General features: G+C 33.7%; 1 protein-coding gene across 2 annotated transcripts in view; it reads right to left on the minus strand.

The window, feature by feature from the left end:
• The window catches only part of EBF1 (EBF transcription factor 1), a 447,106-nt gene that overhangs the window by 15,302 nt on the left and 415,084 nt on the right, over window positions 1-16,720 (minus strand). For both annotated transcript variants that reach the window (XM_031953604.1, XM_031953605.1), the window contains exons 12-14: window positions 2,874-2,939; window positions 1,197-1,374; window positions 406-585 (exon numbers count right to left, since the gene is read on the minus strand). In XM_031953604.1, coding sequence (XP_031809464.1) covers window positions 406-585; window positions 1,197-1,374; window positions 2,874-2,939 — 424 coding nt within the window. The remainder of the gene's footprint in view (window positions 1-405; window positions 586-1,196; window positions 1,375-2,873; window positions 2,940-16,720) is intronic.

The raw sequence follows: 16,720 nt of genomic DNA on the forward strand, positions 1-16,720 counted from the left end.
TATAGAACTAAAGATGCATTTGGTCTATAATTTATTTGTCTAGAAATCACTGAAGCTGAACCCAGCTGGACAAGAAAGAAAATTTCACATTTCTTTCTTTTTGTTTAATTCTTATTCATCTTCTCAAGTGAAACCAATTTTAAACAAAAATCAGAGACAAAGAGAAAATCAAGGGAAAGCATATTTTTTAAAAAAGGAAATTTGGCTTTAGTTTTTGAAGAATCTTGACGGTAAGGGTTCACATCATGGGTGACTTTAATTGCATACCCTTCAGGCTTGGGAGCAAAGAGTAGCACCCAGTTTGAGCTTCTGAGGTCTAAAATAGAAACTAAATATTGAGTAGCAGAATGAGTTTCCATTTCCATTTGATGAAAACGTGCAGAAATGTAGAACAACACTACTTACTGGCATAGGGAGAGTTGGCAGCTGAGCCATTGAGGAAGGTTGGGGATCCGCCTAAATTGGACATTCCGGCATTGCCATATCCATTCATACTTGTGGTAACAGAGTTATAGTTGGTCTGTTGTGGGGTGGTGCTAGGCACATACCCATGTGGTGATACGCTGCTTGAATTTCGAGTAAAACCTGGGAGTAGAGACAATCCAGAATAAGGAAGTTAAGAGGTTGGTACCTTTGGGTGAGATAAGAAAATGAAGATCTCTTCTTATTCTCCCTTTCCAACTCTTCCCTGCAACACAGTGGATAGTGGGCCAACAGTCACCTACATGATTTTAGTGTACTAGCTCTGTGATTAAAATGGGAAACAAGAAAAAGATACATCCTTGGGATATATACTTTCTTTAGAAGAAATTAAGAACACAAGTTCTGTAAAGTATGACTTTGCCACGGAAATAAATTGCAGTTTAAGGGGTTGTACCCTGAAGCTAACAGGTTTCTCTTCCATTGGCAGGAACTGATGCTGTGCTTTGGCCTTTGGGACTTTAATTCTGCCCTCCTTTGCCATCTGTCACCTATATTTTTATGTGACAGTCAAACACATAGATAGAAAATTTACACTTCCATGACAATCTTAGTTCTTGACCAGTAGTGGTGACAACCAAATACTAAGTTATAAAATAACATAACTCACATTGGAGCTGGGAATGTCATATGGAGAAAATATTATTTGAAAGAATAATTAGGAAAGGGGGAGAGGAAGTAGAGAAAATAGGATGGGGGTAGTAGATCTTCCTGACCCTGATTGGTGGCTTGTGAGGCTTCTGAGACATTCACTGCCAGTTGTCCACTGAATGAATTAACTCCCATCATTCCAGCATGAACAGAAGTGTTAGCAAGAGCAGGAAGCTGGTTGTGGTTACGAGGAACACTGTACAATGCCTCTGCAATATCAGCTGCCCTCTTCAGTATGATTTCCTAAAAAATAAAATGAATGTTCAAATTATTTTCTTCTAGTATGGTAGCATTTATCTTTCTTTTGGTGAGAACTAACATGTTCTCAAAACACAACTAATGCAACACAGAGTGCTGAGCTTAGAATTTGGAAGATCTGATTTCAAATCCTGACTTACATTCTTGTGTGATGCTGGGCAATTCATTTAACTTGCCTCAGCCTTATTTTTTTCTCCTGTAGAATAGAGGTGATAGTAGTATCTCTCTCCAGGGTGCTTATTAGCATATGAAAATGCAATGTAATTGCTAGCTACTGTTTAGGTCAGGCGAGGTATTGCTTATTGATGCTTGACATAATTTTGTGGAGACAGCATTAATATAGTGCATAGAATTCTAGACATGGCAGAAAAACCTGTGTTCAGATCCCACTTCTGATGCTTCCAGGTATATAACCAAAGGCAAAACATCTGACTTTACAAACTTTTTTAAAGTTTGAGTTTCTTAATCTGTATTTTCAGGATAATCTCTACACAATCTATCTTCTAAATTCATTGTGAGGTTCAAATTAGATGAGGTATATAAAATACTTGAAAACTTTAAAGTATTGTATAAATATCAATGTCAAGTAATAGTGGTAGCTTACAATCAGATTTTCAGACACTAAATCCAGCATTGTTGGTACCACAGTCTGTGATAATGGCATCCAAACCACTTCATCCCTCTGGGGGCAGGGCTACATACTGATTTAAAAGGCATGAAGAAGAAACTATAACCCTCCAGAGTCATGAAGAGCTGGGTCTCCTGTAGACTAAACAATGGTCAAAACAAGCAAATGACACTGAGCAAATGTCAGTATTCCTTTTAGGACAAAAATGCCAGCCCCTTTTTCCATGGTCCCCAAGTTTTCTTTTTTTTTTAATTTATTTATTTTAACAACTTTTTATTGACAGAACCCATGCCAGGGTAATTTTTTACAACATTATCCCTTGCACTCACTTCTGTTCCGATTTTTCCCCTCTCTCCCTCCACCCCCACCCCTAGATGGTAAGCAGTTTTATACATGTTTAAATAGGTTACAGTATATTTTAGATACAATATATGTGTGCAGAACCAAACAGTTCTCTTGTTGCACAGAGAGAATTGGATTCAGAAGGTATAAATAACCCGGGAAGAAAAACAAAAATGCAAGCAGTTTACATTCAAATCCCAGTGTTCTTTCTTTGGGTGTAGATCCCCAAGTTTTCTTAGAAATAGGAGTGAAAAAGAACTACATTGAAATAACTCCATTCACTTATATGAAATACTTTCCACTTTTTCATAGAAGTTTTTTTCTATCTAAAATAAATAATAAGGGAAAGCAATAAAAGATTTATAAAAAGAGAAGAATAATTGAATAATCCAATGCAGTAATATGAATTAAATGATCTCTAAACTTGTTCATATTCTTTCTACCTCCCTCTCAATAGGGTAATAAGCTTTATATTCTCAGACTATTTAATGTTGTAAAATCAAAACATTCTTACCTGGTTATTGTGTGGCATACCATAGAGAGCCTCCACTAAATCAGCAGCTCGTTTGAGTATTACTTCCTGCCAATACAAAAACAGATATATTCCTTTGAGTGAAGCAAAGATAATAGTGAAGGGACTTTGCTTTAATCTTTTCATACAGTTACAGCCCCCCAGTCTCATTTCCAAGGAAGTCCTCAAACAGAACTGCTTTGGGAAGGACCTTCAGAATGGTGTTAAATCACGAGTTTATCCCTCTTCACATATACATTTAATCGAGTCAAAAGGTGAGCCTCATTGGGGTTGCAAGATAAAATACATCAGTCAATTGTCTGCCATCTGCAGGATAAAGCACTCATACGTTTATTGCAGAATACAATTCTGAGGTCATTTACTAGATTACTACAATCGATGCCATTCAGTGCATGTTATGAATCCCTAAGATGTGTTTATTTTGCACTTAATTGCTTATTCCAGGAACTGTGACCTTATCAGACAGGTCATTTTCAAGAGATTTCCAATCAATCTTCTGCTACTGGAAACATGTAGCATTAAACTACTTTTGTTTCTCTCTCTTGTATGTCAGAACCATGATATAAGAGTGCTCAGAAGTCAATCCACAGGATGAAGGAATGTGATCCTTCCTCTTTTCCAAAGAGTTTTAAGCATAATTTTTCCTATCTCCAAACCCTCAGGCTCACTTTAAAACAGTTTTCAAGGCTGGAGCTACATTTATTTTATAAAAATTTTACTAGAATTTCGTCAATCTTTTACTCCCCTCATTTATGACCTTTCTTATGGAAATCTCCAGAATTTTCTGTTTTGTTTTGCTTTATCCTCGTACTCCATTGACAAATCTAGTCTTGTCTGCTTTTAAGTGTTTAAGAAACCAAATTTTAAAATCATGAGGAAAAAAGTGTTGGCAACAAGATAGAAACTGTCCTTTTTGTTTGTTTTAATAATTCAACATGATTACTACTATCTACCCTCTGCCCAAATATTCTGAAGATTTGGACACATTTTTATAACTAGCTCCTGAAAATCCATTCACTCTATAAATCATAAAGAGCAAATATAAAAGAAATTAATTTACTGAGAATTATATGCTTTGCAAAGAATCACAAATGTATACAAAGTCGTTGAAAATAATTTACAATAAGATGTTTAGGGTATGTATAATTTTTTTAAAAAGTGCAACTTTAAATATTTTCCACACTAGATATTCTTCACAGAAAAGGAGCCGTGATTCTCAGTTGTCATAGATCGTAGACTCTGATCAGAAAATAGGGATATAATTGCATTCATTTCGCTGTCACCATAGGCTCTTCAAAAATCCTTGAAAAACTCTTGAAATGACAAGCTTTTAGATCCATATTAGCATTTTTCCAATTTTAAATTCTCTATAATATAAGATAAAATAGTTGTTATACTGCAGTAACTACTTATGACATATATAATGTCCTAAATTCAAAAATGAGATGGAGGGGTTTGGAGTTCTCAATAAACATTTATGCTTGCCTTAAGCTGCTCCAGCCCTCTTCACAAAACACATTTCAGTTATTTTTTTTACACATGAAGTGAAATGCACCATATAATCAATGAGTTTTGAATCAATACATCTGAAACAAACTTTTTAAATATTAAATGTAGTTTACCAGAGAATTTGCCTTTCTTTTCTTGTTGTTGTTTTGTTGTGATATTTGACCACACTGGTTAATAATTCACTATGGCTATGGATGCACTAAACTCTATCCTCATATCAAATGTGGTCTGTGATGCTTTCACAGAGCTCTCCCAAAGCCTGCTGCCTTATCTGGCTCCCAGGAAAGATTAAAATAAAACAGCATGAATTTAGTTTGTTTTCTAAAATCTGTGTTTTTTAGCTCTCTGGACATTTTTTTTTTCAAATAAATATTTATGATGGCATTTAGCCTTTCAGAAATTTACACACACACACACACACACACACACACACACACATTTCTCCTTTTACTCTTCAGAAAAAAACAATATGTTTTTGGTTTGACTAAATACAATAGTATATACATTAGAACTTGAACTTATAAAAATGGATTCTATCACATTCTAGTAACTTAAACAATGACTCTTCTCTTATCTACACTGAATCCACAACTAGGAAAGAGATAAGTTCATCTTAGCTCTGATATGCATGACAGTAAGAAATGCATTCTACTATCAGAGCCCAAGATGCTATCCAATGTCACAATTTCATTGCTGAAAGGTATTTTTAATAACCAAAAAATTAAAATTAACTATTTTAGAAATTTTGGTTCTTTAACTTTATCAGTTAAACATGAAAAATTCAAGGTTTTCCCCCCTTGAAGTTCTTAACTTTAGGAGTTTTTGCTGGTTCATGATGCTTAAAACATATTTCCTATTCAATACGTATTACACAACCAGGTCATCAACAGAGCATCAGCTGAAGCCAGCAAGCAGCCTTAAGCAGAGAGAGCCTACATAAGTCTTGTTGAGAGGCCTACCTTAAAATAATATTTTAAAATGGGTAGGATATCCTTCACTGAAATATTAACTTTGGGATTTGAGGGAGAGTCTAAATTGGTCTCTGATTCACCAAAGTTATTCTGGTGATATTAGTTATTTCTAGCTTATAGGAAAGAGAGAGGCACTCCTAAGCCTTCTATGAGTTAGCGCAATGGACCTTGCAAGGTGCTTGGATTGCGATGACCAGAAAATTGCTCTCACCTCCATGTCATTACGCTCCCAGTGAACTAGCCCCCGAGCGTGTTTGTGTTCGGGATCTAATATATTGCCTTTCAATCAGAGCTGAGAGCCACTGAACACACAGACAGAACATGACGAGCAGGTCAGGAAAGCAATAAAGATTTTACAGAGCTGTCCAAGGTGCTAAATTTACTCAATAATGGGTTTGGCACCATAGTGTTAACCTCTCATTTACTACCAGTTTGAGGGACTAAATTGAAGTAGCTGACTTCATTTACCTTGAAATGTATATTTTATGACATTATGTAAGTAGATTGAAAGGGCACTGCAGTTTTAACAATTTAAAGGCTAAAGCATGTTTAAGATGAAACTTGAATATTTATTGTATATTGCACTTAAAGTATATAGAATGTTAAAATGTATTGATTAAATTTGTAAAAGGTATTATAAAAATGACAGGTAATAAAAAAGATGTATGCCTTTTAAAATCAAATTGATACTGTATGCTATCTCTACTATGGTCATGAGTGTAATTTTTTTGTAGTTTTATATGGTAATTTGAAAATATCTGTAATTTCACATTGGAAAATGATTGAGTCTGAGATGTTAGAAAAGAAATTTCCCAGAAGAGAAGAGCTAGGTGTCTCATATAGTCTTTTGTCTCTAAAATTGTTCCTAAATTCTTATTTTTTGGCATTAAGAGGGAAGATATAAAAACTCCTCTATACTGATCTGCAATTTCAATAGCTGAAAAGAATACTTGACTAACTCTAATATTTAATTTGTATAGCATTTTACTTTTCATGATAAGTTTCCTCTTTTTAAAAAATTTAACCAAATCTTTCTGTGAAATGTAATCTAAAGCATGAAAGTAAAGAATTGCTCCAAAATAATCACTACTCCCTTCCTCCCTCTCTCTCTCTCTCTCTCTCTCTCTCTCTCTCTCTCTCCACACACACACAAGCAAAGAAAAATGTCTTACACTAAAGTGATTCACTGTCATTTATGAATCAATATTTGTTCTAATGAGAATATATTTTATGTCTTTAAATTTCATTAAATGTTCATGATATAATGGAAAAAGCAGAGGATATTCATATAGAATACCTTAACTAGTGGTATGACTTTGAGTACATCACTTAACTTTTGAAACTCAGCTCCCACATCTGTAAAATGGGAGTAATAGTTATACTACCTTTCTTGTGGAAAAGCTAAGAATCCATTGATGTGTTTCAAGTGCTTTGTAATAGTAAATTATCTTATAAATATGTTTCTAACATGAAAAATAAAAAATCATCTAGACTATATATATATATATATATATATATATATATAGTCTCACTAAGTTTTATCTTCTTTGTTTTGTGACTTGGTGAGTAGTGACATAAATGATTCAGTAAGATTCTACAGGGGTATCTTGAAAGGCATTTAATTCTCTTAGCACTATGCTAAGTGCTATACAGAAGAGAAAAAAAGCTTTCAAACATCCTCTGACTATACCTATTCCAATCTTATCTCTCACTATTCTCCACTGGCAAATGTCTTTGTTCATAAGTCTAATCTCCTTTTATCATGAACAGACATTTTTATTTTACTTGGAATATTAATGCATTTATTTATGTATATTGTCACTTTTATATGGAATGGTTTCCCCCCTTTGCTACAGATATTACGAATACACCCATACTTCCAAGTGTAGGTCAAGCACCACTTCCTGCATGAAACATTCTAATGCATTAAAATTTCTTTTTCCTCTGGATTCCTATTGTACATTTTATGTTATTAAATATATAGAAATCAATAATATTTTTTTTCATATAAATTACTGCTTTTTCCACATATTTTAGTTTTCTCTTTCCAATTAGACTGAAACATCCTTGAAGGCAGAGATCATGTCTCATATTTCTCTCTATTTTCTATAGTGCCAAGCATGATGCTAAGGATAAGAGAGGCATTCAATAAGTTCTTTGTGATTGTAAATTCTTCAAAAAACTTATAATAAACTTAGGGATATAAATAACATGCATCAAAGAATTAGAGAACAATAAAAAGTATATAATTTGCATTTTACTGTTTAGTACTGACATAAAGTGCAAAACATCTTCTCAGAGGGCAAAACTATATCTTCCAATAAGCTGGAGGTCTACTATGATTTAATATCTGCTCACTACTCCCTTTAATGTCCTCCAAACTTTGCCTCTATGATCTACAGTACATGGTAGCACCTTCTAACCTTCTGGTGTAGCCTAATGATTATTGGGTCTTGCTATCCACTCCACTTCTGATCTCTTGGGTTGTCCAGTCCTTTCAATCTGCGCTATAGTAGAATACTCTTTAATATGTTGTTTTCCTCAGAGTATAAACTCCTTGAGAAAAGTGACTGTCAATTTTTCTATTTTTATCATCATTACTTAGCAAAATGGTTTGCACATAGAGAACCATTTAATTTTTTTCATTCAAAAAACCTTTACTTTGGCTCTATTCCATTTGGCCCAAAATTTTGGTTCAATTTGAAATATAAACCCAACATGTTTAATTTTGAGCACCATGATTGTACCATATGCCATTCTTGGATGAATGTTCATTTCTGCTTATGTTTAAATTTTGATTTTGTTATTAATATAATTAATCTTTTCTGGTGCAGGTGTTTTTCATCCATATGCTATTTTCATAATAACAATACCTTAAAATAGCTATCAATCATATAATGTTTTAGGAATTCCAATGAGCTTTACTTGTGTTATTTCATTTGATCCTTATAGTAACATTGTCATGAAGAGGCTATTCTACATGAATGTCAAGTCATATTAACTATATTCTAGGTCCCCTGAATAATTTTTACAGTAAAAAAAGCCACAACCATTATAGAAAACAAATGCCTGGTTCTAAACTGTAAATTAACTATTTGGTCCTTCCTAGTATTCCATTGTAATCTATTGTAGTCTCAATGGACCATTTACCTTCTAATATAAAGCAAGCAAATATGGATATCAAGAAGTGAATGGGTCTATTGTATTACTGACACCAATTTTGCCGAGAATTAGTGTGTATTTATTATCCAAATTTATATGTTCAGAATAAAAAATTATATAAATATTCAAAGATAAAACTATTCAGAAAGTTAGTTCAGTATTTTGAATCCTGAAGATTATCTGGATTCACAGTCTAGGTAGTTCAAAAATTCACTAAAGAAATATTTAACCTTTTCCTTTCTCTTAGGATAAATAAATCAACCTATAAATAACAGCTCCATTTATATATAGCATATGCTTTATAGAATCAGATATTTGGATAATGAGAATCCCACCATAAGGTGAAGGAACAGTTTCTAGCTTCTTTTTCGCTTGATAGGTCACAGTTCTGGGAGTTATTGGGAAAGAACACAAATTGAACATTGAGAATGGCCAAAATATGGATAGGATTAGGTCTGATTTCATACAGAAGTGAAAACTAGTAAGTCTTTCATAATAATTATTACATAATCCTTCAGATTCAGCTGAGAACATAACTCAAGTATCCATGTAGCTTTACCTAGATCAGTGGTCTCAAGCTGGAACTATGTGATAATCCCAGTATGAAAAGATGAGTATACATCATACCTTGCTCTTGATAGTCCTCTCTGTGACTGGCTATCATGGGTGAGATAAGATGTGCACTCTTCTTTCCACACTGATTGGTTATCCCTTGGGGTCATGTTATACAACTTTCTTTATCCAATCCATTAACAATGAGGGCTCCCAGAGCTGTGCAGATTCCCTACCTTTTCCCCTTTGTAGTCCATCTTGATCCCTCATAGTAGCTATATTAACTTTAATCCAGCAACAGGTATACAAGAAATATTTTACCTATACACATGATCAACTTGTGGCAGCAGCACAATCAATACCTGAGTGGGGAAGAGCAGGCTCTACATTCCAGGACAGTGACTGCCCTTTCCATTTCTTAGTAGGATAGAAAGAACTGTCTTGGTTGAGGATATACGGATAGCTTGTGATTAGCATTACAGATTTCATTATATTATTTTTCTCTTCAAACTCATGCTTCTTTTGAACTTCCCTATTTTTGCCCACAGCCCTGTTTTCCTTCCATCTCCAAGGTCATAATCTCATACTTAGCTTCCATTCTTTAGTCAGCTGAAACTCTTCTCTTCAAAGTTACAAATGATCTCTTCAAGTTATGTACTCAGTCCTCATCTTTCTTGCCTCTCTGCATCATTTGACACTATTTACTACCTTCTCCTTCTGGAAAGATATTTTATTCTCCTCTCTGCATTGCTCAAAATAATGTAAGTGGGTTAGATATAAAAATTCTCATCTCTACACACATTAAGAATTGATAGCAGAATTTTCTACTCTGTTTTAAAAAGCTTCCAAATAAAGAGTTTCAATGGGTTTTAAAGTAATTTGTATTAAAAAAAACATGGAAAAAACATCTGAATAGTTTTCGAGAAGAACTAGTTGACTTCAAAAGAAAGAAGTTTATTGGCCACAATTCAACAAAAATCTTCTATATAACTTAAGGATAAAACTGAAAAATGAGCACAGCCTATAAAACATTTCTATCTTTTGTATTTCTGTGAGATATCTGTTTCAGGTATGACAAATATGGAAACTGAATATTGAGACAAATTTACTTAGAACTAGACTTTCAAATCATTATATGGTAAAGTATTCATGTCAGTTTTTTAAAGAGTACATTAATCATACTGATCTCACAAAAATCATCATTAAAATTTTAGACAGCAAAATATTTTGTGATTTTAAGAAAATGTTATTTTAGAATATTGCTTCATTCCTTTAAATTTCTATTTTGTGTAACTTTTATAATGTACAGACTTTTTAGTACAGTGGCTCATATTTGTATATTTGAGGTAAATGTTCAAAATTTTGTATATTGATGAGATATTGTCTTTAAAAAAGCTTCTAGACTAACACAGTAGGATGATTTGTGTTACTCTGTACTTCTTGCATCTACTTATTATGTTCTTCTTTGTGATATATAATTTGTTTAATATTTGGTATACCTATCTTAGCTCCCCATATTGAGATTAGGGTCTGTGTTATATAGGGATTGTGATGTTTTAGGAAGAACACTTCTCTGGAGTCAGGACACATGAGATCTCTTCCTAACGTTACATTTTTTAGCTACATTATTGGGAGATTACTTAATATTTCTTAGCTTCAGTTTCCTATTCTGTGAAGTGGATATAAGTAATTGTGATGAAAATATTTATAAATTGTAAAGCAATTTATAAATGTAAGCAATGATGCATCAATGTATCTCTTGTTTAGCATAGTATTTTGTACATATTAGATATTTGTTTCATTTTATATATATAATATTTGTTTCATTTTATATGTGTGTGTGTGTATATACACACATATATAAAATGAGGTGAGGATTAATTCTGATTTAGATACTCTGATTCTATTCCAATAGCCTATTCTGTTCTGCTGATAAAGAAATCAGCATTTTACTTTATTCCCAGGGCTAGAGAGTATGGACTTCCTTGTTATAGATATATAATAGATTTTAGAGTTTAACATTTTAGTGTTTCATTTTGTACATAATTCCTGGGGATTCCAAACAATTCATTTTGTATATCATAACTGAATAAAATAGTGAACCTGGCATAGATGCTATCTTTCAGGAAGTTGAGTTTGGACTATGGATTTCCTTCCCTTTGTGTTTGAATATCTGAATGATATTATAATAGGTCCCCCAGGCCAATAATCATCAATTTAGTACTGGAAAAAGACTTCCTAAGCCATCTAGCCCAACCTTTTCTTTTTACAAATGAGGAAACTGTGTCCAAGAAGAACTAAATGTCTTACTCAGGGATAGTACAGTGTCAACTCTAAATTGAGGGGTCTTTCCCCGGTTCTAAAGCAACTCTTCCCTGAATGACATATTTTTCCTTTTTTGGTATCTCCTAAGATTATAGAGAGTAAAAAGTACCTTAGAAGCTATTGATTCTAAACCCTTCAAGGTTAAGTAAATTGCCCAACAATGCATATGATTAATGCAGAATTTGAACTCAAAACTCCTTGACTATCCAGTTCTCTATCCACTCTACAATCTACTTGGGTCAGTCATTCATATATATATATATGTGTGTGTGTGTGTGTGTGTGTGTGTGTGTGTCTATGTATATATCTATATCTATATCTATCTATCTATCTATCCATAGGTATTCAAAAATATTTGTTAAACCAAATGAGATTCATTCTTCCTTGCCTTATTTATCCACATAGTGTCATAGTCTCTAGAGTTGGAGGTATTCTGATCACTACATTATTTCATCCAAATCCCTTAACACCACCACTACAACCCCCTTCCCCTACCCCCATTTTCTAAGGCAGCACATTAAAATTAAGAAAGAGAAAAATTATTTGCCCAGAGTCTCATAAGTACTAAGGACAAAGCTAGTAGGAAAGCCCTGCTCTTATGATTTCAAATCCAATATTCTGGCTATACTTCAGAATAGAACTCTTTCATAGTAAAAGTCGGTACCATGAGAAATGTATGAGAAATAATCAAAATGCCACTTCAATGCCACTTTACTTGTGGTCAAGAGAGGAATTCCCCAAATATTCATTATTCTAATAATCTAAACTGCTCAAAATAAAGCTTATCAAACATGAAAATGTCTCAGTATCAGATTTTAAACACTTCTCATAAGCCCTATAACTGAGTAGTCACTTACATTCCATGATGGTTGTAATTAAATGTGTTTCTCTTGAAAGTGACATTCTCATTATAACTAAGGGCCACTTTGAACTAAATTGAAATGAAAAGGAGGAGCATAGATTAGATGCAGGTAACAAGCAGTTATTTCTAGGAAGGCATAAAATGACAAATGAGTTAACAATTATAGTTTATAACCCTACATTCTAAAGATTTTATAGTATTTTATTATACTAGGAGCTTCTATGGAAGTTGTAACTACCATACAGCACATTGGTGATTATCCATGTGTTTAAAAAGAGAAGTAACCTACCAAATACCAATAGCTGAAATTTACAGAAATTAATACAGCCAAAAGCTGAATGACCACATTTTCTATTGATACAACCTCAAAAGCTTTCTATGCTTTCCATTTTGCTTTTATGTTCAGCTTAAATGAACAGCCCTTTTTCTTCTTGCATCTATTATTGTATCATCACACAGGAATATGAATGTAGGCTGAAATCTTCACCAAGTCAATCTGAAAAGCTTAGTCTTGCTTACAAAGACAGCATGAGATTGCTTTGTATCATACTTAGAGCAGGTTGTAAGCTAATGCAGCTATATCAACATAAGGCTACTAACTTACATGATTGACTTTCACCAAGGAAAGAAAAGGCTGTTCTCAAACAGACTGTTATTGCCTCAATGGAAGGGGGGAAAAAATCAATGAAAGTAAAATGAACAAGAGATTTTGTCTGAGTTGCAGTTAATACCACTGAAGAGCTATGGATATTAAAAGGTCAACAAATAAATTAGTCAGAGTGTTATGAAATGAATGATTTGGCTTATAATTTTATTGAGTGAAAATTGTTCACTGCCTATTAGACCAGGTAATTTTTATCTGTGGTGCCTCAATTACTGTTCCGTAAGCAATAATATAGTTGTAAGAGCTGCTGGTTCGATCGAGTGACCTCTGAGAAGCTGGCTAGGACAGCTGACTTTACTATGATGGATCACCAGTCTTGATCTCCAAGAGGTGCCAAGCCTTTCCTTTCTGTAAGGGGATCTCATAAAAGAAACATTATGGCTTGATTCATTTTACCAAAAGAGTTGGCTTTTCAAATGTCAACAGTTAAGTATAGATTGTAAAACTAGATACTCCTGAAAAGAATTATGACAATGGCTTTTTTTTAGGGGATGGTACTTCTACTATTGTCTCCTAAATGGCATTGTTATCATTGGAAAATGAAAATCTAAGCTAAATTCCTCCCCTATGCCACACAAACACATATACACAAAAGTACTAGGTTTGCTTGAGATCAGAAGGAGGAATCCGGTGAGTTGTGGTTCTTTGTTCAAGTTCATCATCCCAGTCTTGAATGTTTTTACATCTTGTCTCTTTTAGCCACTTATCTCCAATGAAAGAAAAATAGAATGCACAAGGCTTTATTATATCCAAGATGTGATTCAACAAGAGGATACCAAAATTGTAAGAGACTGTAGAGATCACTGAATCTAAACTGTTTATTTCACAGAGGAAGAATTTGAAGTCCAAAGATCTATGGTTCCACTGAGTTTGAGACAGAAATTGGGATTGAGTACTAGAATTCCCAACTCAATGATTTTCCTACTTTGTCACACAATACCTCTGGATTTTCAAATATCTGACCATTTTTTATAAACTTGCAAATTCCACACAATCTATCTTTTGGGACTTGGTACCTACTTGAATGAAAGCTGTCAGCAACTGAATTATTATGTTGTTCAAACCTAAAATAGTGAACTAAGAGTGAAGAAGACCACTTACCCTGAGCTCTTTAAATTTTGCTTTCTTGAACTAAAAATGGGGAATAGCTTTATCAAATGGTGTATTTTATTGTTCTTACATCTATAAAGTCTGAATTTTCTTCTGCATATGCTCCTTATTATTGCTTCTAAATCATTATTAATTGTATTAAATATTCCCACATACAGAATGTTATATACTTCTTTTTCATGTATGCTAGAACAAAAAAGTACTTCTGTAGAAAAATTATATTGCTTTAATAATTGGACTGCTGACTTCATCTTCTGATTGTCACTGCTTTCACAACCAAATCAAAGCAAAGAGTAATCTCCAAACTATCCCCCATTTTTCAAATTATCCCACCACTAGAATTCAATAATAATAGGAAGGGAAGAGGAAGAGTCAAGTTTCATATGTAAAATTATGTGTTCTTAGAGTTTTAATTAAGATTTATATTCTCATAGTTCAATGAAGATTCACAGTAGCTTAAAAGTGGTTCTCTCTGTGGGGGGGAGGGTTTTCAAAATTAGATATTTTAGGACAAAATGAAAAAAGAGGACATTTACAGGGAACAGAAGAAATAAATACCACAGTCACTTGAATCAAACATATCACTACCACTGGGCACTGAATTTGTCTGTTATATGGCAGCCTGAGGAAAATATGTTTAACCATACAAATTTTATCTTTTTATAGGAGAAAGAAGATTAACCATTTTTGGAAGTTAATTTGATTCACATAGAAAATATTTATAAAACATGTTCTCCCTTGTTCTTCATCTCTCTAGAGTAGAACTCATGTGTGTCTTATGTTGAAAGTTTGAATATTCTTATCTAATTAAAGAAAAAAAAAAACAGGGCCCTACATCTTCTTTAATCTAAGGGGCATCTGATTCTTTCCTGGAACCCATAAGCATCATAAATTGTGAATGGCATGGTCTTCTGCTGATTTTCTTGCTTTTGTTTTCACTAATGTCACTGCCAATCTGAACCACTGATAGTTCTTGCATAGAAGATAAAAACAATAAAAGAATAATTAGACTACCCTGTATATCGCTAGCTGTTTTATTTTACCCCTATGTTGCATTTGTAATAAATCACCAAGCACCAATGCTCTTGAGGGAGGGTGGCTTTCAGTTTCATCTCCTTCACTAAGCAAAGGAGTTCTGTGTAACTCCGGCCTGAATTTCAATTTTATAAGTGTACAGTCGAACTGAATAATATTTGGCACAATGCAGGGTACAACTGAGCCACTAAATGGCTGATTTACTAAATTATTATTAGATGAGCCCTTGCTGTTCCAAATGAAAGTGCAGTCACTGTCTTCCTTCATGGTGTGTTCAAATTGTTCTGTGTTTAAATATTCAGCATGAGGCTAATGTGAACTGATGAACTGAGACTATAAACATTCACTTTCAATACAGATAGAGAGACCAGAGATGCAACGTATCATGGGGCCTGTGGAGGTGAAAATGATTTATATTTAAGGATGTTGCTGTCTACTTTCATTATTTTAAGGTACTCTTAATTAGAATGGTATTTGAAATTACTAATTTTGAAATTCAGGCAAATCAGCCTAGTGGCTATTGGAGGTTGTGGAACACAGGAGAAGAAGGGGAGGATGTTCTCATTTCTCTAGGCTTCCATTTCATTATTCCATTTTATTCCCAAAGCTAGAATATCAGTCTATAGCTATATGGAATGGTGGAATGAGCGCATTGTCTAACCATTACCCCGCCTGTCCCATCAAACAGACATGGGGAAAAAACACAAAACCCCAAACTCTACATCCATATCTCCCCTTCTCTGTGGATCAAGACTATGGTTCCTTTACTGCCACCTGCTGGAACTGACAGTAACCCTTTGTCATTTCCAAAGACCAAGCCCCATTGCTTTGAGGGCAGTTACAGGCAACCACTTAAAATACTGTGATCACTTACAGTAGATTAGAATTTTTTATTGGTACTGTGTTGCCATAACAACATAAAGACAGCAGATGACTTAAGCTAAGCTTGCAAAGCAAAAGGCTGCTCATCTGGCAGTTAAAATGAATACAGTTCACTTCACAAGTTCCCCATATGGACCCTTAGTGTATGGTAATGAGGAGACCATATGGTGAGAGAAAAAATGCATAGAGAACAATTGTGTTCTACTGGCTGAGTGAACTGAGTAGAAGTCATGAGAAAGACTGAATGAGATATTCTGGTGTGCTCTTTAGCTCAAGATTTGGGGGTGGAATTTTTTTTTCTTTGATGATTTTTTTCTTTATTTTGTTTTAATTTTTTTTTCCCACTGAGTTCTTCTTTTTTCTTAATCCACTCCCTTAATACATTGAGCAAAGAAATGACAAACATGTTGCAAATTTTGTATCGTCGCTCATCATAAACTGTCAGTGGTGTTTGCAAATCAGACTTGCAAGATCTTTTAAAATGTGTTATTCTTAAAAGGCAACGGTACTAAGTTTTTAGACAAAGTGCAGGAAAATTTAAGCACTTCTGACAAGCAGAAACATTAACAGTAATCATTTAAAAAAACACTCACATCTTTTGCCTTTGTGTTTAGCTGTAAATAACGCTAAAATGTATAAAAGCTTTAAAGTAAAAAAAATGCAATAAATACTTTTTATGTTCCCTAAAGGATAAAAATGCACTGAGCCACCTATGTGCTTTATCTATATATACATATATAGAGATAGGTAGCTACTA

Source organism: Sarcophilus harrisii, chromosome 2 (genome assembly GCF_902635505.1).
Source record: "Sarcophilus harrisii chromosome 2, mSarHar1.11, whole genome shotgun sequence".
Classification (NCBI taxonomy): Eukaryota; Metazoa; Chordata; class Mammalia; order Dasyuromorphia; family Dasyuridae; genus Sarcophilus; species Sarcophilus harrisii.